Source organism: Melanotaenia boesemani, chromosome 22, assembly GCF_017639745.1.
Source record: "Melanotaenia boesemani isolate fMelBoe1 chromosome 22, fMelBoe1.pri, whole genome shotgun sequence".
NCBI classification, from domain to species: Eukaryota; Metazoa; Chordata; class Actinopteri; order Atheriniformes; family Melanotaeniidae; genus Melanotaenia; species Melanotaenia boesemani.
The window spans coordinates 12,129,552-12,151,744 of record NC_055703.1 but is presented as its reverse complement, the minus strand read 5'-3'; the positions used below and the strand labels follow the sequence as shown (position 1 = coordinate 12,151,744).

At 37.7% G+C, this 22,193-nt stretch overlaps 1 protein-coding gene and 1 long non-coding RNA gene across 2 annotated transcripts in view; one reads left to right on the top strand and one right to left on the bottom strand.

Annotated features, from left to right (window-relative positions):
• The window catches only part of nkain2 (sodium/potassium transporting ATPase interacting 2), an 89,766-nt gene extending 68,707 nt beyond the window's left edge, over nt 1-21,059 (bottom strand). Inside the window, exon 1 of the mRNA XM_041976616.1 lies at nt 19,672-21,059. Within this exon, the coding sequence (XP_041832550.1) occupies nt 19,672-19,725 (54 nt within the window). The 5' untranslated portion in view covers nt 19,726-21,059. The remainder of the gene's footprint in view (nt 1-19,671) is intronic.
• Nucleotides 1,805-19,748, top strand: LOC121634125. Its single transcript, XR_006009189.1, has 3 exons — nt 1,805-1,815; nt 5,803-5,805; nt 19,665-19,748. It is a non-coding gene; the product is annotated as an uncharacterized LOC121634125 (long non-coding RNA).
• Nucleotides 21,060-22,193: the final 1,134 nt, after the last annotated feature.

Sequence of the window (22,193 nt, the reverse complement as noted above, 5' to 3'; positions counted from 1 at the left end):
ATTTAAAAGTAATTCCTAACATTTTATACTTTTTATTTATCACTCAAAATACAACAAAGAGCCATATATGGTATGATTGGGTTTCTAAACTTTTCGGATCCATATTCCTGTCCAGGAACAAGTTAGACCAGCAGGATCTGAGGGATCTGCTTCCCTTCATCCTCACTCCAAACACCACATTATACTGATAGTTTTAATAGTGTACAGTACATTCTTAAAAACTAGATAATATCTTTGTCAATATCACTGCAAACATCTTGACCATACTATGTGCCAGCAAACTAAAAGTGTTGGAAACAAACTAAGCATTTCATATAGTTCCACTTCAGGGTTTTTTTTGGCCTAATTATGACAAGTTCAGTTGTATGTAAGTGGGCCCAGAAGTAACTAAGCCAGATGCACTGAGGCTTTAGATCTCAAGGAATATTCTGGCCCAGAAGTATGAAAGAGTGACCTCAAACAGCCTGGGAAAAACAAACTAAAAAACATTCATGTTATGCAAGCAGAACTGTGGAGCAGCAAACAAGTGTAAGAATTACAAAGATGGTTTGGGAATCATTATAGCTGCTATGCTGCTATCCTACCTTATAATTGCAGGGAAGTAATGTACCATCTGCTGTGTTTCTGCACAGAAATTCAGAAGTGTGTCAAACATAATTAAAGAAACTTCAAAATTTCTCCAGATATATTTAAAAGTATGTCAAATTACAGAGTTTTGATTAATCACAGGGCCAGCAGCTCAAGCAGAGAAGCCCAGACTTCCCTCTCCCTGGCTATTTCTTTCAGCTCATTTGGGGGAATCCTAAAGCATTTCCAGGCCACCTAAAAGACATAGTACCTCCAGCATGTCTTCCCTGGGGCCTCCTCCCGTTGGGATGTATACCTGGAACGCCTTACCTGGGAGGCTTCCAAGAGGCATCCTAACTAGATGCCTGAGCTGCCTCATTTGGCTCCTCTCGATGGAGCAGTAGCTCTAGCCTGATCCCCTCAGATAAACTGAGCTTCTCACCTGATCTCTAAGGGAGACCCTCCCACCCCAGACAAACTCATTCTTTTGGTCACTACCCACAGTTCCTGACCATAGGTGAGGGTGGGAACAAAGATTGATCGATAAATCAGGAGCTTCTCTTTTTGGCTCCTTTTCTATCATGATGATGCAAAGTAATGCAGACTGTTTAGCAGAGGAAGAAAACCAAAGAACCTCCTGAATGTCAAGCTTTGTACAGATGCAAGCCAATAATACCAAAGTCAGAGATTTAAAGAGACGTAAATAAAAGACATAAATCTGTGATAGCTAGAAGAAGCTTTCTTGTGTAAATGTGCATGTTGACATATTTTACAACTTATCTTCATAATTGTGTCAATTTTCTCTGCGGAATGATTCTGTTATACTTTTCACCTGTTGCCTGAAGCAGCAGCCTCCTCATCATCAATGCTAAACGCACACAGGGACAAATATATTGTCTCAGTTATATGAGATGAATGCATTGTTGAATTCCTAAATTATTAATACCTAAATCTCTTTGTTTGTGGCTGCTACAGTTGCAACGTTCATTTTCTTCTTAAATTAAAGGCTTTTGATGCATCAAACAGCTTCTTCCATCCTGTTTTTATCTTGTACGGAGTTGTGGGTTGTGCAACTTAACTGCCACTGGCTACAGTCTGGACCATCCATGCACACCCACAGTTGTACCAACAGATGATTTACAATCAGTCAAAAATAAAATGTCTTTAGATCGTATGCAATCATCAAAACAAAAGCCCAGTAAGCTCTAACAGAACTTTCATGCTGTGAGGCACCGTTCTGTCGCCCCAGTATTGATCAAGTGATGGCAAATCATTAGCAGATAAATCAATAAAGGTCACATCCATCCTTTGTCAGGCAATGACCCTAGCTGTTATTCTTTTAAGATAATATTGACTTCTGATAAGTCAACTACACAACATCACTTGAGGATTTTTGGGACAGGCGTAAATAACGGTCATGTGACAGAAAGAAGCAAGCTGAATGTCTGAGAAGGATTTTGGTCCATTAGCTTTGTTGGATTATGAGAGAGAAGCAAGTTAAGAGGTGCAAGACAAAGCTGTCTTTTGAAAACCTGGAGAATTCTTTACAGCAAGGATTTCTTCCTCCATTCCCTCGCCTCTAATTTGGAAACAGATTTACCTTATCACTGTGTTCAGTGTGCATCTGGACAAACCTTTGCAAATGTTAAAGCAAAATAATAGGAGATATAGATTTGCATTTTTAGTTTCACATGCTTTTAAATCAAATTCTCTAATGTGACTCTCAAGTCCAGCTCTGCTCAGGATTTCTGTCTGGAGGAAATTAATGAGGAGGACACAGCTGAATGCTAATGTAGCAAAATGATTGCAAAAGTCATTTTTAATAATCTGTTCCTTGTGAAAATTATCCATTGTAACATTTTTTAATATTACATTGTAAAGCAACATTATCAAACCCAACTGCATATCAGTAAATGCCAGATGATGAAAAAGTGATATGATAAAAGATGTCACAGACAAAAGCAGACTGCTCTCCTGACAAGGACAACGGTGCATTTGTTCAGCATGTGTCTCAAAGCACCATACATCTCAGTTCAAGTGAGAAAGCTCTACAAAGGTCACAATTATAGAAGCAACTTTGTATGTTATCTTAAAGACTGCACTTGGAGGAAGTTAGGGCAGAGCAAGGGCTTAACAAAAAGATTAACACATAAAAGAGGGCGCAGGACTCATATTAAAAGCAATAAGATGCAGATAACCTGCCTACTTAAGTACAGTGTTGGGATACTTTAATTCATGGGCTTAAGCCTCATTTTTGCTCCCTTTACATACCTATTTATGTCTGTAAATATTTATGTATGTCTGTGTCAAACGTCAAGCATCACTGCCCACATACTCCCATGCATCCTTTTACATTGACAGAGGCAATATATCCACTAAAGGGCAGTGCACAGATCAGAGTAGAACAAAGCAAACATGACAATAGTGGAGCTCAATATAACACACATTCTCAGAGAGAGACATAAAAAGAAGCAGAACAGTAGGTGGTGGTGGTCAGCGCGGCCATTAAATACATTGCAGCTTCGTCATCTTCTTTACTACTTTTGCAAGTTGCAGGTGAATTTTAATGCACAACACTGCCCCTATGATTTCCAGTGGTACTACTCCATTGGGTTATTCATCAGTAAGCTCACTGGAAACAGCGATGGACAGAAAGCTCCGTCTGTATTCATATTGTTGAGCAATGAGCCTTTAAAGGTATGATATGTGTTTTTACCGTAGATGACTGGAACATTAAACTGCGCTGTGAACTTTCAGTAAAAGCTTATAGGTCTGTCTAACTGGCAACATAGTTGCTTCTTGATGTTCTGAGTTCTCTACCTTTCCTGGTACTCGTTGGTCATTTTTTTTCAAACAGTAGGATCTGGCTGGATCTGAAAAACAGTCTGAAAGGCATCTACTGGCTGCTTTTTTGGTTCATTTTTGGATTTCAGGGGCCTCATTTACCAAACTGAGTAACAAAGCAAACTACGGGTGGCGTGCATAGGGAAAAAGGGAAAGGCAGCGCACAAAAACTTTCAGATTTATCAAAGCGTGCACACGCACGTCTCACGCCTGTTTCCATTCATACATCAGAATCAACTCTAAAGTGGGTGCACGTGAAGGAGCACCTTGCCACGCCCTTGTAGTGGCCATTAAAGGTCGGGTGAATGCCTATAATAAATATTCATCATATCATTTCCATGATGGCTCAGGAGGGGAAAAGTGTACATTTTTGGCATATGAGACAGAGATCCTGATAGACAACGTTGACAAACATAAAAAGGTTTTATTTGTTGGGCACGGCGTGTGCATTACTTGTGTCAGAAAGGCAGAGGAGGGCAACAGATGCTGTCAATGCTGTGTCAAAAGACATGCAAGAGGCACCGGATGGTGCGGCTGGATATCTCAATTGGTAGGGCATTTGAACTTTGGTCTGCCATGCGGAAGACCAAAGTTTGAATCCCTACAGCGGTGAAACGCTTTGGAGAAAAGTGTTCGCTAAATGACAGTAATGATGCCGGTTATTTAGTAATTTGTTTTAATGTATAAAATAAATATGTACCAATACATCTGAGATTGGTAGCAGTTTATTTAGTGTTAATATTCTTTCCTAGTTGCTGGGTGGTCCAGCTGGGTGGGCGGTGCAGAGGGACACAATCACCGTGAGGTGGCCAGGGAGTTGCAGGAAATAAAGACCATCTGGACAGAAATTAGGACAACAATAAAAAAAAAGCATTGTGTGAGAATAACTAAATAAAAGGAAATCCACCTCTTTCATAAGCGTTGCATCACTTCTTGACCTCAAGCCTCCAGTCTGCGTCCCTTCCCTGGTGGATCTTAGAATAAATAACTGAAGCTTTTCACATTTTCTTTTACTGACTGTTACATGCTGGCAGCAGACTGTCCACCTTATTTAGCTAAATCTATTTTATAACATGTAAGTTTTGTTTCACAATGACATAACATATTTTAGTGGTAGAGGTTCTTATTAATATCATCTCCCTGTTTCTTAAAAGTCCTGTTTTTTTTTTTGTTTGTTTGTTTTTCTGAGCGTGCAGTCTTAGGAGAATTAGTATCGAAATTTCTGCAAATATATAACATTTGGTGTGAAAGGTAATAGTGGATTGTGCACAAATGCCTCACATTTCACATCATTTCCATGATTTTATTCTGGTACCGTTGGTGTCGCAGTTTCCCGTTTGTCCAGATTTTGTGCGTACGGGGAAGGTCAGAGTTGCCATGGAGGTAGGGACATTTTCCCCTCAAGTTTGGTTTTTATAAATCCCAAAAGTTGACTATGATCGACGCACGCCAGTTTTTGTTCCTACGCCAGCTTGATAAATATTTAGTTTAGCATTTCCAATCAAAATACTAAAATATGTGTCTATGATGTGGAGCTGTCAGCACATATGCAATATTTGCCATTATTATTCATTAATATTTGATATTTGATACAAAATCATCCTTAAGTATAGTCAGCTTTTTTCATTGCCTCCCATCTCTGCTCATTATTGCTAACTTTGCAGTGTTAAATGACCCATTCATCCATTAATCATTTCTTCATCCATATAGCTTTCCTATCTATCCATCATCGATCTATCCTCTCTTGTTATCATCTGCCCCTTGTCTGCTTCCCCTATTCATCTCCCCTAGCCCTCTCCTCATTCATTCATCCCAATCTCAATCCCTCCATTCCAGTATTGATCCATTCACACATACACACACACACGCGCACACACACACACAAACACATTCATCTATCTACTATCTATCCAACCATCCTTTTTCCTGCTCTCCATCCCACCCTTGCTCGCTCTGCATCCCAAGCCAAGGGCCTCTATGGTAAGACTTAACACGCTCCACAACCTCTGTTGTCCCTCCATGGGAAAACACACACACACACACACACACACACACAAACTGACAACCACACAAAGGCAGTCCCTACAGGATGCAGACGCAAAGACACACAGACATCGTTTTCACAGCTCCCTGAGCAACTCAAATGGCCCGAGAGAGGCTGTGGAGAGCAGCAAAAGGGAGAATGAATGAGAGAGAGCAAGCTTCAGAGAAAGACTGAGGGAAAAATTACAAGGCAACAAGGGCAACGGTGATGGAGAGAAAGAAAAATATGGTGGAATAGCATAGAAAGCCAAGGGAAAGAAAGATGATGATTTGAATGAAACAGGACAACAGAAACTTACAAGTTTGTGACAATATTTATGTGACACAGCTGTATGATAAATCTTTTAGACAGTTTAAGATGAGGGATAAGTTTGTTGCTGATGGGAGGATGGTTACATTATTGTCAGAAATATAATTCTTGTCAGAAGACAACATGAAAAAATACAGCAAAACAAATTACATCATTAATCCTTCTTGAAAACCATGTAACTCATTTATTTCACTCTCACACCTACATATAGGAGCTGATGACGTTATATTCCATTCTGAAAAAAAACTCAAAATCTTTTAGACTCAACAAAATATCAGTGTGTTTTTGAAAATATGATTATTTTCTCTCAAAACAGGAGTTGTTCATCTGACACTACTCATATCGATTTCTCATAATTAAGTGTAATGAAGCTAAAGGCATTGCTCACCAGTCACTCACTATTATAATTCAAGCACGGCTTCAATGTAGATGAGATCAAAACATCTGCACAGGAGGAATATCAAGATCCACTGCAGTTTGAAGTGTATCAAAAAAAGATCGAGAGAAAAATCTTGAGTCTGTCAGCCTTTCTGTGTCATCCTGTTTGCCTGTTTGTGTTTAAAAACAGAGGCATACACCATCTCAGCACATCCATCAGTGGTGGTCATGCACAAGGTCAGCTCCCAGCACCGTCGATATGCATCTTGGCAGCTCAGCAGGCCCACGCGCCTGAGCTATCGCTCGCTCCAATCCAGCACATGACCTCTTTTGCATGTTGTCGCCTCACTTTCCTGTCACTCACCACCGCTATGTGTCGATATGAAACCGGAGGTGGTTTTCAAAAGATGGGGTCAAGACTCGAGAGTATGATATGGGAAGACTGGAACTGGCAACAAGATTGGTTTGAAGACACAAGCAATCGACTGGCTACAGTAATTTGTCCTATACAGCTGCAATTTAAGATGAGAGGTTTAGAAAGTCACTAAAGTTTCAATTATATTCATCAGTCACTACTGTACTGCTTCTATTATAGCATTATTTTAAGCAATTACAACATTGACAAGTATCAGTTTTTTTCCCCTAAAGAGTACCTTATTTTCATTTACTAAAGAGAAACTAGGGTAAAATGTAAAAAAAAATCCAGCCTACCTAATTTTACACTCTGAGCTATGCCTGACTATGAGGTTGAATATACTCTACATGATCTACATTGCCTCTCTTTTGTTTTTTAGCTGGAGTAAAACAACTGCAGCAGTGGAAAATGAAAAACCTCTTGCAATTTAAACACATGCATCAAGGGGAAGCTATCGACATTAATGGTGTGCAATTAGGAAGTTTTTTCTTGAAACATCCCATTTATCTTTATAATAGGTGACTCAGAGTTGAGGCATTTCTTTAGTTTGCATGGGCATGAAACTCTGTGTGAACTCTGTGTAAAGATAATTGCATTAGAAAAATATCTGTGTTTTAGCGCAAAGGTCATCAAAGAGCATACCTGTGTGCATAAAAATGTTCTGTTTTGTTTCAAAGATTATAAAGTAATAGCATTTTTAAAAATATTATCAATAGCAATGAAAAACTAAATTTTTATAAATGCCACAGTAAGAATTTAGACTCCTTAGTAAAATCTCTGGAACATGCAAATGTAGATGTAAATCTTCTAGACCATTTACTGTCTGTGTGCAAATAAACGTTTGTGTCTGCTTTTGTAAGAGATGCTTGCTTTTCTGCTGACCTGTATGCTGCTTTCCACTCGCTTTTCACTACTATTGAAATGTACAAATACATACAGTACTGATATCAACATGACAAGGACCCAGTTCTGCTATTATCAGCATGATGCAAAAATGATACAGAGCCTCATTTCAGTGTTATCTTCTGCCTTCTGCATACTCTGGGTCGAGAATTCACTAAACCTCCCTTGAAGTGATAAGGGCCAGCATACCCAGTATCTCCAACATAAAGACTCCTTCTTTGTTACACATATGAACAGCAGCTGAAGGGAAGTCTTGACCAAATCATCCACATGTTCTTTTGGTTTTTTAATGTTTAAAAGCAGCTTAAGATAATACATTACTTTGACAACCCAGCAATTATAAAATAGACAAGATTCAGCGCACAGATTACCTGTGGAAATTTGAGTTTGTGCATGAACTCAAGCAGTACTAAACACAAAACATAATGCCTGCAAATGCCATCCAGAAGTAAAAACTTTACTTTAACCTTGGTAAAAATCTGAACAGTATGTTTGCTGTAAAAATCTGTCCATGACTGCCAACTTAAATGCATAGAGAGGCACAGAGGTGGGAGAATGATGGTGAGGGTTTGGATTTGGTTCAACCTAATACTAGTGCCAAGAAAAATACTTAACATTCAATACCAGAAAAATGAAAGTAACTAATGAAGAGGCGTAAAATGTTGAAAAATAACCTCAGATTTTTTTTTTTTTTTTTTTACATAAACCTGACAATACAACTGATGTGATCATAAACAATTTATTAATGAAATGAAAAAAAAAATACTACATTAAATTGCAATAAGTAAATAAAAAAATATATTAAGTTCAAAAGAGCACATTCACACGAATGGGTGAACCGAGTCACCAGGACTTTCCTGGTGTGAATGTGCCCTAAGTAAACAAACCACCTAAACATCAATCCCTACCTTAAAAAGAAAAGAAAAAAAAGAGGTTTAGTATTCCTGTTTTTCAAACTGTTTGCTGCTGAACTCTATTACTTGCAGTGAGATGTAAGCATTACGTGTCATTTCTAATACACACACAGACACACACACATTATATATATATATATATATATATATATAAAGAGAGAAGACAAGAAGATATATATATTGGGGGCACTATGAATAACCATCATAATCTCAAAATATTGGCTGGGAAGATAACCCTCAGTCACCAGAAGCTTGACAGAAGAGGAGCATTAATATTTAAGCATGATTACGACCCAAAGCAAACGGCCCAAATTACTAGAAAGTTTCTTAAGATGGGTTAAAATGAAAGCTATGACCTAGTTTGAACCCAACACAACTTCTTTGGGTATTTTCAAAGAGAGAGACAGAGCAACACAACACCAAAACCAAAGAGAAGCTGAAAAAATTACCTAAAGAATAGCAGAATGTCTCTCCATCACACTGTGAGACACTGAGAGAGGACAAAGTCTGTCATCAAGCAGATGAAGATGTGCTAACTTTTTAAAAATTGCTTAACTAGTGCTTAAAATAATACAATTATTGAAGAGATAATTAACTTGTTGTAGTCCACTGTGTTTCTATCTAAATCCTTCACTTCATAAATGTTGTTATAGTCAGTAATATAAGGTCTTCATCATGTTGGCTTTGTAGGTACTTCAAAGCACATCTACTGAGTAATGCATACATTTACATTCATAGGATGACGTTGTGTTCTCCAGTATAGAGTTTTTACACATTCATAACAAAGGTCTATATGGTACAAGTGATTTAACAATGTGCGTGTGAAGATCACTGAGACTATATAACAAATAATCCAACTGTGTAAGTGATCAATTTAAAGCCTCCACTGAGCTGTAGAGGAATATAAATTGAGTCAGCCTTTCTAACTCGAACAAAAAAAGACTTCACTTTTTACTGATTCCACTCTTCTGCAGTTTCCCCAGACTGTTTTATGATGACAGTGTAAGTTGATACAGCATCATGGTTTTCCACCCTTTCTGTGAGCCTCTAAATGCTTTTATAAGGCATGCAAGCATCTCAACAAGGAGAGGAACTCATGTTGTTTTTACAACGAAAACATCTTGGGTGGAAAATTGTAGTTTAACAAGAAAGCTTTCCAGAAAAAATAGAATAAAAATAGCCTAACAGTTGTGCTGCAGTACGGCTGATGTTGGTGAATATGTTTTAAAACAGTTTATCTGACGTTTTTAGACTCGATGAGAGCAGAATATGACATTAAGGAGTCAAACTGTATTAAAATGCTTTCTCCTTATGTGAAGATCGATCAAAGAGCGTGGAGCCTTTTTTACTCAACTCAACCAAAGAACTGCACATTGGATGGCAACAGAGTGAAGACATGGCACTGGCTCTAGGGTCTGTCAAGGGGTCGGTCAGTCATACCACCTCTTCAGTACATTATATAGAATATCTAAAAAGTTATGAAAGCAATGGTTATCAAACTTTCATAAATGTAACCTTGATTATTTGAAAATATTATCTCCAGTGCCACCATGGTTAGAATATTTAAGTCTTCCTCAGGCTGATCCAAAGCTTCCAAAAGTAATGACATTCCTGTCAGCTTTGGCTTGACTTGCAGTACTTATTTTTCACCCTTATTTGCATTCTTATGAGTATAACTAAAGTCCTATTTACATCATTCAAAAAATCCATCCAGCCTTTGAATACAATAGAGAAAATCTTTAATGCACATTCAGTTCCGTAACAAATTACTCTGCAATAGTTTTATTTTGTTTTTGGCTCCGAATTGGAATAGTATCAATGGGAAAAATTGCAGGAAAACACGCTAATTTTCACAGATGGTGCTGCAGTTGGAGTTACAAGAGTGGACACAACTTGCATATTTCTTTAGCGACACGTTCACAGACAGAAAAATCTCACATGTTGGCTTTAAAACTGACAGCACCAAATCCCAGACAAAAAGAGATATATTTACCTCTTTAAATCATGCATGTTGGTGACTTGTCAAGACTGGTTTCGCTAAATTTAATAAAATGCGAGTGCTACTGATCACATTTTAATTAAAATTTTTACTAAGTTAAAACTGTGCAAAACAAAGTACAAAGTATGTGCATTTAGCTTAGAATATGGACATGCTGTAAAACTCATGAGCCTGCTTAATGATTTAAAAAAATCATTAGATGCTTCTGGAATACAAGCTAGCATGGAAAAACACTCCTCTGTTGTCAATGTGACTAATGAACTTAAATATGATACCAGGAGCTAAGATAGCTTACCAAGATGACTACACTGTTATATGGCTCTGCTTACACCATCAGACATCCACTGGGAGAGGATCATGTAAGAGATGCTTCATCCCATAGTGTTTTTGAAACACAGTTTGTCATCAGATGCCAGCAGTAAAAGCATAAAATACACTCACTACATTTTCAATTTAAAGAGTTGGTCTTTATCCAGAACTAAATGTACTGTCAGAGTTTGTAGACTCCAGCTTGGACAGAAAGATGTGCTTTTTGATAGACTTTTCTGACAGATTGATTTTCCCCAGCATAACAAATAGAACCAAGGTGCACAGCAAGACTTTCTCCTTGAACTAAACTTATGGTCCTATCGATTACAACTGCAGAAAAGTCCAAATGTTAAAACAATATATTTTTGACTAATTCTGCTGAACTGCAAGTTGTATACACAGAGCATTATGACTGCTCAGCATGTCAACAAGCTGCACAAATTGCACCACTATTAACACCAATAACTGTCCTTCTGTTTTACACGTTTTAGTTTAGCCATCGATTTGGTCTGCGAAGGATGGCATGGTAAAATAATTAAGAATTTGTAGATGCAAGAGAGCACAAAAGACAAAAATCAATGCATAGAACTCAGAAAAGCTGCTTTTACCCTGAAGTATAGGAAGCAGATGTTTCAGCCGAGTAATTAAAAGTATCTGTTAGCTTGAACAAAGCTGATCCATTGTCTGACCTAAGATAATTTGTAACAGAGTGAACTGCTCAGGGCCCTGAAATCTCTTAGTAAAGCGGACTGTCAATAGAAGTGTAATTATTTTGGAAGAGTTCAGCCACTGCAGATATAATTACTGCAGCAGAAATATTACTTCTGCTTTGCAGGAATGTTTGCAATCTAACCACTGTCTCCCAGTGAAAGCTGGTTCGCTGCCTGCATTTCTGCCTGTTACTTAAACTCACTTGCAGAAGAACAAACGTTAGGAAAGTTGTTTTGGAAATGACTTTCAGGGATTGATTTTGACAGCATGATGTCATAGGATACCCTCAGAAACATGTGTTGCTGTAAATTAAATCAGTGCTGTTTGTCTAAGTAGCAGAGCACGTATGTGATACATGCTCATGCAGTTATAATTAGTTTGCAAAGTCATGTCATCTTGGTTCTAATGGTTTACATTGCTTATTTAGCAGCTAAATATCTATAACCCTAATAATACCTTTTTGTTGTTTATTTATTGATAGAAAGAAGAAGTTAAAACTAATTTCTGTCCATATTTTGTCAACGCTGCAGAGTAGAATTAGGCAACTACTGAGCCATTTTATAACTAAAGGAGTTTTAAACTTTTAAACCCTGATAAACTCTGGCTTTAGCAGCACTAAATAATGCATAAAGGCAATAGTAAAGGCTTCCAAAAGGATATTTTACAATTTTACTTCATAATCACTGTTAGTGTCACACTTACTCTGGAAGAGGACCCGTCACACTTACTCTGGAAGAGGACCCAAAAGCACACTGTCAGGACACACCAAAATTGAACTTTAATAAAAAGGAATGAAGCATAAATCAAAGAACTGCAGAGGCAAAGGAATAAAAAACACAAGCCCCCCTCCAAAAAAAAAGGAAACTGGACGGGTTTAGGACTTGTAAAGATGATGAAAAAATAAAGAGAATATATTCAGGTTGGCAATCAATAGATGAAACACAGATGAAACTGATTGATGTGCGGAAGAGAAACAAATAAACCCCAACATAAAATTGTCATATGGGAATCTATTATGGAAGTATACTAAAGTTGATAAATATATCTGTATAATGAATTAAAAATTAAAAATCTAAATATTGCAAACCAGTGCCCTATTAAAATTAGGAAAACACTTTAAATTAAACTCTTGTAAAAAATTCAGTAGAATTACTTATAAAATTAGAACCCAGTAAGTCGGACTTGTCATTTTCAGTGCCGCCCAGCATCAGTGCTCATCACTTAGTAGAAGTCTTAACATAAACAAGTTTTATAGGATTAAGTAAAAAATTTGCAAGAATTTCCCAGAGGATCCATTTGAGCTGTCTCTCTGTCCTAATAAACGGAACTGTGCTTTTCTCTTTTTTGATTTTCGCTGGTTAAGTTACAGACAATGAAAAGAAAGATCAGCTTTCATTACTTAATGAATTAGATAACGTTGTCAATCAATAACCTGACCTTAAGCATCAAATGACAACTCTGACCATTCAATGTGTTTTACTGGTTCTCATACAATGACACAACTACATGTTTAGAGATTATATTTTTACAAATATTTCTGCACTTTAGGTTTGTCAAAGTTATTGTTTTTCAATTAAAACTAAATTCTTCCTTTTACATTTTTTTTTCTATTTGCTTGAAAAGTTTTATCCTTTTTCATAGATAGAGCAAATTATGCTGTTTTACATAATTATCTTTGTATTTTAAATTGAACACATAAACACAATTGAATCACTTGTATTACTTTTATCAATGAGCTGCTGTTTTATAAATTACAGCTGATTTTTTTTGTACAAAACACATTTGGTTCTTGTATGTGGACAAACTTAAAGGCAGTAGCAGGTGTATACAACATGGCTAGAAACAAGTAATGTATTTTAAAAAAAAGTATGCAATGTTAAAAATAAACTAAAGCAGTATACTATTAAAGTAGACGATTCCTCATAGCCTTTCTCAAGATGCTGCCCTTTATGGGCAAGCTAAAGATAGAAAAAGTACAAAAACATGCAGCTAGCACTGCTCTAAAAGATTTGAACAGCTGGGGCTGGAACTACATGTACCTCATCGATAAAAACTTTTTTTGTGCACAAGCTCTATTTAAACTCCTAAAATGGACCACCAGTCAAGTCAGTGGCCAAAGTGTTAAAGCAGAATTCCTATAAGCAGAGAAATAAAAAAGAGACAACAAGATAGAAACAAATAAAGACATGGAAATGGGCAGAAAGACATGGACAAAAAAAGGTGGGCGCATGGAAAAAGATGGAGACCTGAGGCAGGAGAGGCTGACAAATTGGGTCTGTGAAAAAGAAAATGCGACAGGAAATCTATAGACTCAGAGCTGAGATTGTGTGCGGCCCTTGTCGAAAGCGGTGTCGCACATAAAGGGTAGGAAAGACTTTTTATCTCGCTGAGCTGCTGCAATGAGAGAGGAGGTCTGAAGATTATACCTGTTGCAACTGAGCTGGTGATGCCTTTAACTCAAAGCATTCACAAACTGGATTTACTTCAAACACCTGGAAAATGAGCAGCATGAGATGGATGCAGACTGAGAAATAAGTTTGAGAAAGTATCTCTAATAAAAATATTTCATAATGTTACCAAAATCCAGCGGAGTCGGGGGGTGGGGAAGCTATTCCACAGGAAGTGATAAACTAGATATGCATGTTTCGATTATATTTTTAATAATGATAACTGATTATTGGCTGTAGTGTTGAACATCAGGCAATTTGAAACTTTTATGAAAAAAAAAATCCAACAAATCAGCTTAGATTTATCTGTGTGCTTTTTTTTTTTTTTTTTCTTCTTTTCTTTTTAATGCAGCTTGTGTACTGACATCTGGTTTGGAATGAATTTACAGTCACCATTTTGCAATCAGGTAACTTACGAGCCACACATACAGAGATACCATTTCTGCATTCATGTCACAGTTTCCAAGAGGTAAATTATTCATTATGTCCCTCAGTGGTGGAAATGTCACAGGAATGTACTTGCACAGACAGACAAACACAATGTCTCAGATAGCCTGTATCCACTGTGTGCCTAAATTTACTATCCATATATATAATTCCTATATAGAATATATATTTTTTAAAAAAGTATGATCATTTTAAGCATTTAGTTTGTGTTGTTTCTTTACATTCGATTTCAGAAGTTCAGTGTTGAGTGTAAATTTAGTGTCTATTCCAAACAAAAACCTGACAGCATCGTAATCTACTGTTTGTATTGATAAGATCAATTAATGACCTATTTTGTTACAGGATTATGAATTAGTGTCTCACTGTAATTGTTCAGTGCACTGAATTACAAGCCTATAATTTTACTCCATTTACTCTATTCAATTAACGTACACACCAACAACATAATTAAAGCTTCATCAACATTAAACACCCACGAGCCGTCTGCACAAGCTCGACTGAAGCAGCCACATCTCTGCTACTTGTAAGGCTATTGGATGATTGAGTCATTGTATGTGTGACAGCAGCTGGTGGGCGCTGTGGACTAATATAGCAGAGAGGACCTTAACCATTGCCATAGACAGTGAGTCACCAGTGCCATCAGATGCATCTGTGTATTTGTGTTTGTGTGTGTGTGGGTGGGTATTTGCACAAAGAGGCTGGCAAAAACACCATCTGATTTGATATATATATTTTTTTAATCCAGCTTTATAACCTTTTCTCTTTGTTTTGCTCAGTTTGCTTGTAATATCACATAACATTTCTTTCAAATAAATACTTTAACAGCTCAACTCTTTAGTGTTATAACTTGCACATTAAAGAGTCCTCAGTATAAACAAATGTCAGCTGTTTTAAAAGACCTTTCTGTTTGTTTAACCACTTTACAGCACTTACATGACTGAGCTAACAAAGTTAAAAATAAATAAATCTTGTCAGTTTCCACCAGGGCAAAGTCAGTAGAAGACTAACAGTATATACAATGTAAATTGGGAGAATTTAGGGGGTTATTTTTAAAGATCAAAGACCCTTTTCACCAAAAAGCAAGCTTTCATCTTTGGTAACATGTCCCTATGATGCTGAAAGATATATTGTGAGCACAAAAAGCAAAGAAATTTTATGGCTGAGCTCTTAAACATTTGAACATGCAGTCAACCGACAATCTCAAACATGAATCACGGTGTTACCGTTTGACATGTAACAAACCTGAGCAACATTTCTAGCTGCCTTGCAGAGCGACAACTTGTCAGAGCGTTAGAAGACGCTCAGGATGACAATACATAACATACTGTAAAAGGCTTATACAAAGACTTGAAGGTAACCCTATATATTTCATTTTACCCTTTTCCTCCTCAGAACTGAGTTACACTTTGAACATGTGTGTCCATGTGAATTATATAAGCATTCTCCACTGATTAGCTGAGCAACTTTACAGGGTTTTGAGTTGGAGCTGTGGTGCACAGATCCACTTTGGGGATAGAAGCTGCAACCCTTTTCCAAAAAAGATGGTTTGTTCTGTAAAATATTAATCATAACACGATGCTATGATTTAAAGCCTATATTTCAAAGACCACATAATATCAAAGGAATTTCAGGTCAGTAATATGTTTCAAAGAAGCTGGAACACAGATGAGCTTTTAGGGGCTTAGTCGATGCCAGCAGACTACCTTTTATTTATTTATTTATTATGTTTTAAAACATATGGAAGGGAAAATAATGAATTTAATTGTAGTTTTAGGGGATTGTTTTTCTTTTTTACAGAGTTGTAAGACTATTTAAAATGTTAAACTTGTTATAGTAGTTCATAACCATTGATATGATAAAAACAGATTTATTTATTTATTTTTTTTTTTTTTTCTTATCATAAGCAGGAATTCACCATAGATCATTGATCTATGCTCAGCTGTAGTGACGTGAGCTTGTTACAATTAACCCAGCTAATGAAGCAGGAGGTAAAACTGCTGTTAAGTTACATAAGATGTCAGTTTTACTACTTAAGACACATTGAACAAAGTTGCTTTTTACTCTCTGGGGTCACCTATTATTATTAGGTGGAAGCTCACACAGCCAAAACAATTACCCCCAACTGTGGCTCTCAAGCAGAATAAAAGAGCCAGTTCTTAATTTGTGGTCAGTGTGGTTTCTCTTGACAAAGGCGCTGTGGTTTTTAGTTTTTCCCATGCCTTAATATCTCAAAATGTGCATCCTTTAAAGGTGGAGAATTGCTGCTTTTTAGTGGAAACATGCATTTCACCATCATGTACCCTCAATTGTCACAGAGCTAACCGTGCATAACCAAGATGTAACATACAGTATTAGAGCTCCAGCTCAGCTACTGGTGATATCAGCTGGCTTAGCTATTACAACAGTTAACAGAGCAAAACATGTTGTTGACTATGGCATAGCATTAGTTCCACTGCATTAGACACAATGACTATCTCTGTGACAGCATCTCATTCACAAGCACGCAAACACATACACACACTCCCTTTATATCACAAAGCATCCCCATTTACAGCACAGTGGTGTGTTTCATGTATGTATGCCACATGTGGCAGTTTCATTAACATTCTAATGTAGACGTCTTCATTTATACAGCTGTAAGTCTTATTCTGATGAAAATGTCTCTTTTTTCCAGCACAATAGACCTTTTACAAGCACTCACTCTTACGACAAGGGTCAGGTAATATGTTATGGTAAATTAGATGATTTTTCCAATAATTTGCTTTTGCATTGCACACAGAGAAGCTTCATGGAGTCTGACAGCATCCTATTTAGCACAACAATAGGTCTTCAGTTTGCACATGCCTACTGTACGTGACTGCATAAGCTGAGAATGCCAACAGCACAAGAATTTCTCTTCATGTTTATGCATCGGTGCACATGTATGCACAATGTCACATTGTTTTTAACAGTGCATCCTCAGTTTCTGAATGTACAAAGAGGAAACAAATTTTTTAAAAAAACCTAACAAAAGATCCTCTTACAGGAGCGTTTTGCCTAAGCCTGCCTTGATTTCTTGTACAGTATGTCCTGTACTCTATGTACAGTAGGAACGCTCCTTTGGTTGAAAATGAAGCCAAAGTTGGGGGCTCAATTTGTAAGAGTGAAGAAATCATCATCACTGGGAGTGTAAGTGAGCGCTTGGTGGAGATGTTTCAAGATGCAATACATTGATATATAGTTGATGCAAAGATCTTGAAATGCAGTCTTGTTTTCTAACAAGAACAAGTAACATATTATCAGATTGGTCATATAGTTGTTTATCTAGTTGTAATAGCTGGCATAGCAGCATCACACACAACACTACTCACTCACGAAGACGTGTTTTCTTAAATGGGATTGACTTTTAAATCTTTACACATTCAAGATTACTCACCTTAGAGTGCTGACAGTTAAAAATGATTGCATTTTAGTTGTAGGGGAATCACATCATCTGATTTAAATGTCAGTAACAGTCTTTAACTATAGTTTTCTTCATTTAACAAGTGAGTTGAGTCAAGCAATGGAGAACAAAGCAACCTAATAATAATTGATTATGCAATTTATAGACCCAAAAGTGGGGCAATTTTTTGCTCTCAGCGTTTCTTGTACTATGGCATATTTAGCCTGCCGCTGCTTCAGCATCACTCCAGCAGCAGTTTTAAGGATGGAAGGAATGGATGAATAAATCAACACCAAAACAAAGAATGTATGCATGGTCCTATTAATACATTCCAGTGTTTCCCCTAGGTTTTTCCACGTTGGGGCGGTAGCTGTGGATAAAATGAATTTTCTTAGGAGGATGGAGGTTGCTGTTGGGCGGGAGGCAAAACTGCATTCTTTCTAGATCTGTTACAGAAAAAAAAAACAAAAAAAAAAAACAACTCATCTGCCACAACCACCTTCTTAGTGAGGTCTACGGCTTCCCTGGTGGTGCACAGCTCTACGTTTGACTTGGCAGTTTAGAAGACAAACACACCGAAAGAAAATTCACATCTTATAGTTGTTTTTTTTTTTTTTGTTTTTGTTTGTTTGTTGCATAAACTAAATACATTGTCTTGTGTTGTAAAAGGCAGAAGACCCATTAGCCACTCCTGAGACCCAGCAACAGACCTGTGGTCCAAATTCAACAGGAAATTGCTGATTTTACATTTGCATAAAATTTCTTATCAATATCTCAGAGGTTGAGCTTTGTTTTAATATTGCATGGGTCAATGCATGACCTGCATGGTCAACAAGTTGAAGAGCCTCTTCAGTCCTAGGCTGTGAGAGCAAGACCATACGTTTACCACAAATATCAGGATTTAGTTCCTCTTCCTATTTCAGGGGATGCTGGTTTGACCAAGTAGGTGTGAATGGCAGGTGAATTGACTGCAGTTTGTTCTAAGAGTGGCAGGGAGGAGAGGGAGCAGTGCAGCAGCTGACACAAACAAGTTAAAAAAAAGAAAAAGAAAAAAAGAGAGAACAGAAAAGCAGATGCGGCTTTAAGTTCTTCTCCTTCTGAGATTTTTTTTTCTTGAAAACTGGGGAGACTCTTGATGCATGCAGCCCCAGCCCTCCTTCCCCGTTGTCTAGACTGGTACCAGTTACCAATGACACGGATACTGATGGACAAAAGAGTGACAGACTGAGTTTCAGTCAGATTGTTTTTTTTTTTTTGTTTGTTTGTTTTTTTCCATTTGACCTATGTCTGTGCATTGTTTTTATATACCACATGTGCTTAATGCCGATCCACCCAAACCATGTTTTTATCCATCTATTATTTCCCACTTCCAAGCCATCAAAGGTCAGTGTGGACAGCGTGGTCTTGAAGCTTCTATCAACAGCATCTCAAGCAATATAATACCTTGTATTGTGAACTTTTACACATCTATTAACCCTTTATTAGGCACTCATTGAAATACTTGGAAATGAACATTTTCAGCCATAGAAAAGACTGTTATTATAATATTAGATGATGTTACAAGACTTCAAAACTTGGATACTTTTTTTCTAAAATAACAAAATTTATACAGTGGAAAGTGGTCAGTACTAACAGTTTTTTTTCTCATTCTTATGCTGTACACTGATCTCAGTGAAGTAGCTGGGATGTACCCTGATCTTTGATGAGTGGTGTGGAGAACTCAATGTGGTTCTATGTTTTCATGGACTAACATGCAGACGTTTTTCTATGTCCAATGAAATATGTTTTTGTTTTTTGCCCAATAAAGGTTTAACTACTGATGCTGTAACCTTTTGGGTAATTTATCCACACAAGACAGACAGATAACTTGTTTTAGTGCAAGATCTTTTTTTTTTTTAAGAGACTTTTCTCTCTCCTGATCGATCGTGCCCCTTACAGGATCAATAGTAATGCTAGCACTTACCAGCTGCATGCCACAGATGAAGGCCAAGGTGCACCTGCCACTACAGCATCCCATGATGTCCTGCTCCCAATCTGCTGCAGTCCACGTGGAGCAGAAACTCTGGATAACTTCCAAATCTCTCCTTCACAATCCAAAATCCAAAAGACCCCCCACCCCCCCACCACCCCCGAGGGCTCGTCTGGCTGGCCGGCAGCCCAGGTAGAAGCTCTCGCTGACCGGCCTCACAGGGCAGAGCGCAGCCCCTGCGCTCTCTGGGGCTCAAGAGAATCAAAGGTGACTACTTCATTCAGGTGGAAAAGCTGCTAACAGCCTCAAGTGGTTCCCTGGATTTCCAACACACAGAGATCAAAGCCTCAGATTTAAGTCCCCAAACTGTTCTATGTATCCACACTTTGGCAGCTTGATTTATTAGCGGCTGTGCTGCATTTTAGCTGACAACGAATTTATTCCGATATATAATTTCTTTGCTCTCACAAATCAAAATAACCTGATTTGTAAAAACACTAACTTTAGTGTCCACGCAGGGTCCACTTATCTAGGCATCACCTGCTGGACTAGTTAGTCCACTTGAAGTCCACCTCGATTATTCGCATCCTCATTAGTGTTTAACCAACACAGTATTGAACAGCAGCCACTTTGATGCTGAATAAATAAACACAGAGATGATGATATTAGATGGATATATTCCCCGGATTATTTCTCTTCGTTAATAATCCGATTAAGCGCTTCTTGCATTTGGCTGATTGTGAGAGCCTAATTTGTTTCAGGGTGGAGAAAACAAGTAAAAGTGGTCCCTGGCTCTTCTCACAGACGAGCTCCTTTCCTCCTCTCTCAAGGGACGTAGCGGGCATGTAGCGGCAACATCCTTCCCTAAAGCCCCAAGGTCTGTTATCCAGCGCCGTGTCTTAGTTTTTGATTCTCAATTTTGTGTTTTTATCCGCTGAGACAATGGTGACCAAATGTGTCGCCAGGGTGTTTGGATATGTCAACAGTCACTGGAAGATGATTATAGTGGCTCTTGTGGATAATGAGTCCCCCTCCTCTGGTTCATCTCCCCATCAGGTCCACACCACCAGTTCAACCAGAACCCTCAGACGTCGTCCGGTTCATTAGCAGCCTTATAATGAAGACGTTTCAACGATATAAATATTTTAAAAAGACAAGAAAATTAGGCAAGTCCAAATTTCAGGCAGAAAGGAGCCTGGTGAAATTTCTTTTCGAGGGAAGTCTCCCAAACGTGATGCGCAAAATGAGCCAAATAACGACTAACTTTAGTTTGCCGTCTCGGGGTTGTCTTCAAGGAGTGAAAAAAGGAGAGACAATGGGAACCGGGATGGACCAACGGACCGAGAGAGACAGCCAAGAGAAGCGACTCCCGCCTGCCATCTGTCAAGTCAAACACCACACCACCACGCTGCTGTTCCGGTACGGATTTCCAACATAAAACAGTTTTTTTCTGAGGCTTGAGCATGGAGCTGAAAACCAAAGTGTGGCCAGCCTGGCTTTCTGCAACGGCCATCTGCAGTTAACATTTGCTAGAAAAGTCTAGCTCAAGGGCAGATTTAGTCATTTGAGGGATAAAGGCAAACACAGCCCCCAGCTTTCATAATTTTTCACCATTTTCAACCTAACAAAATAACTGCTTTCAACTTCTTATGTCTAGTCTTTCACAAACAGAGGCAACCTTTCTGAGTAGATTTAATAAAGATTAAGGTTTGCCATGTTTCCATGTAAGTGATGTGTGTGTAAAATCTGCAACGCTCTTTTTCTAATGGACTTAAACAGCTCCTCTTTGCACTGCTAAGCAGTACTCTTTGTGTATACAGTCAGCTCATCTTCAGTTCATCAGTTCAGCTTTTATTTTTCTTTGTTTGATTAAAACACACCAAAAAATGAGAGCTAAAAGATACAGTAACTTGATAAGACATTTAATAGGGACACCTTGAAAGCTTTGGGCCAAAGGCACTTCCAGACCTTTGCCAAATGGTAAAGTCTGCCTTTAAGATAGATAAACAGTATTTGTAGGCTGTGCATTAATATTGTGTTATATTTGTATTTTGCCTAGTTTTCTTTACACACGAGTTCGCCCAGTACAAATGGATACTTTTTATAAATTCATCTTGTAATGTGGAAAAGTCTTGCCACTCTTAACTTCTTTCTATTTTTCTTCCGAAGAACCAGTCTTTTTTTTTTAAAGCGTTCCTGCTTTTGAATATTTCTTGAGTTTTTTTTCACTGTTTTATTTTCAAAGCAGTCCTTGTGCAAACTTTTTTGTTTCTTTTTTTTTTTTTTTTGGTACTCAACATTGACTTTAGAGACCGGAAGTAACTTAAATGCAAGATAAGGTTCAAAATTAAATGCAAGAGGCTTACATTAAGTTTTGAATCAAGCTAGTTAGCACTTCTTCAACTTCAGCTAATGCAAATTTACCCACACTTCTTATCTTATGTTAATCTCTTTACATCCCTCTGTACTTTTTATTATCATACTGTTTTCACACAACCAAATTCCCTAATTTCTTG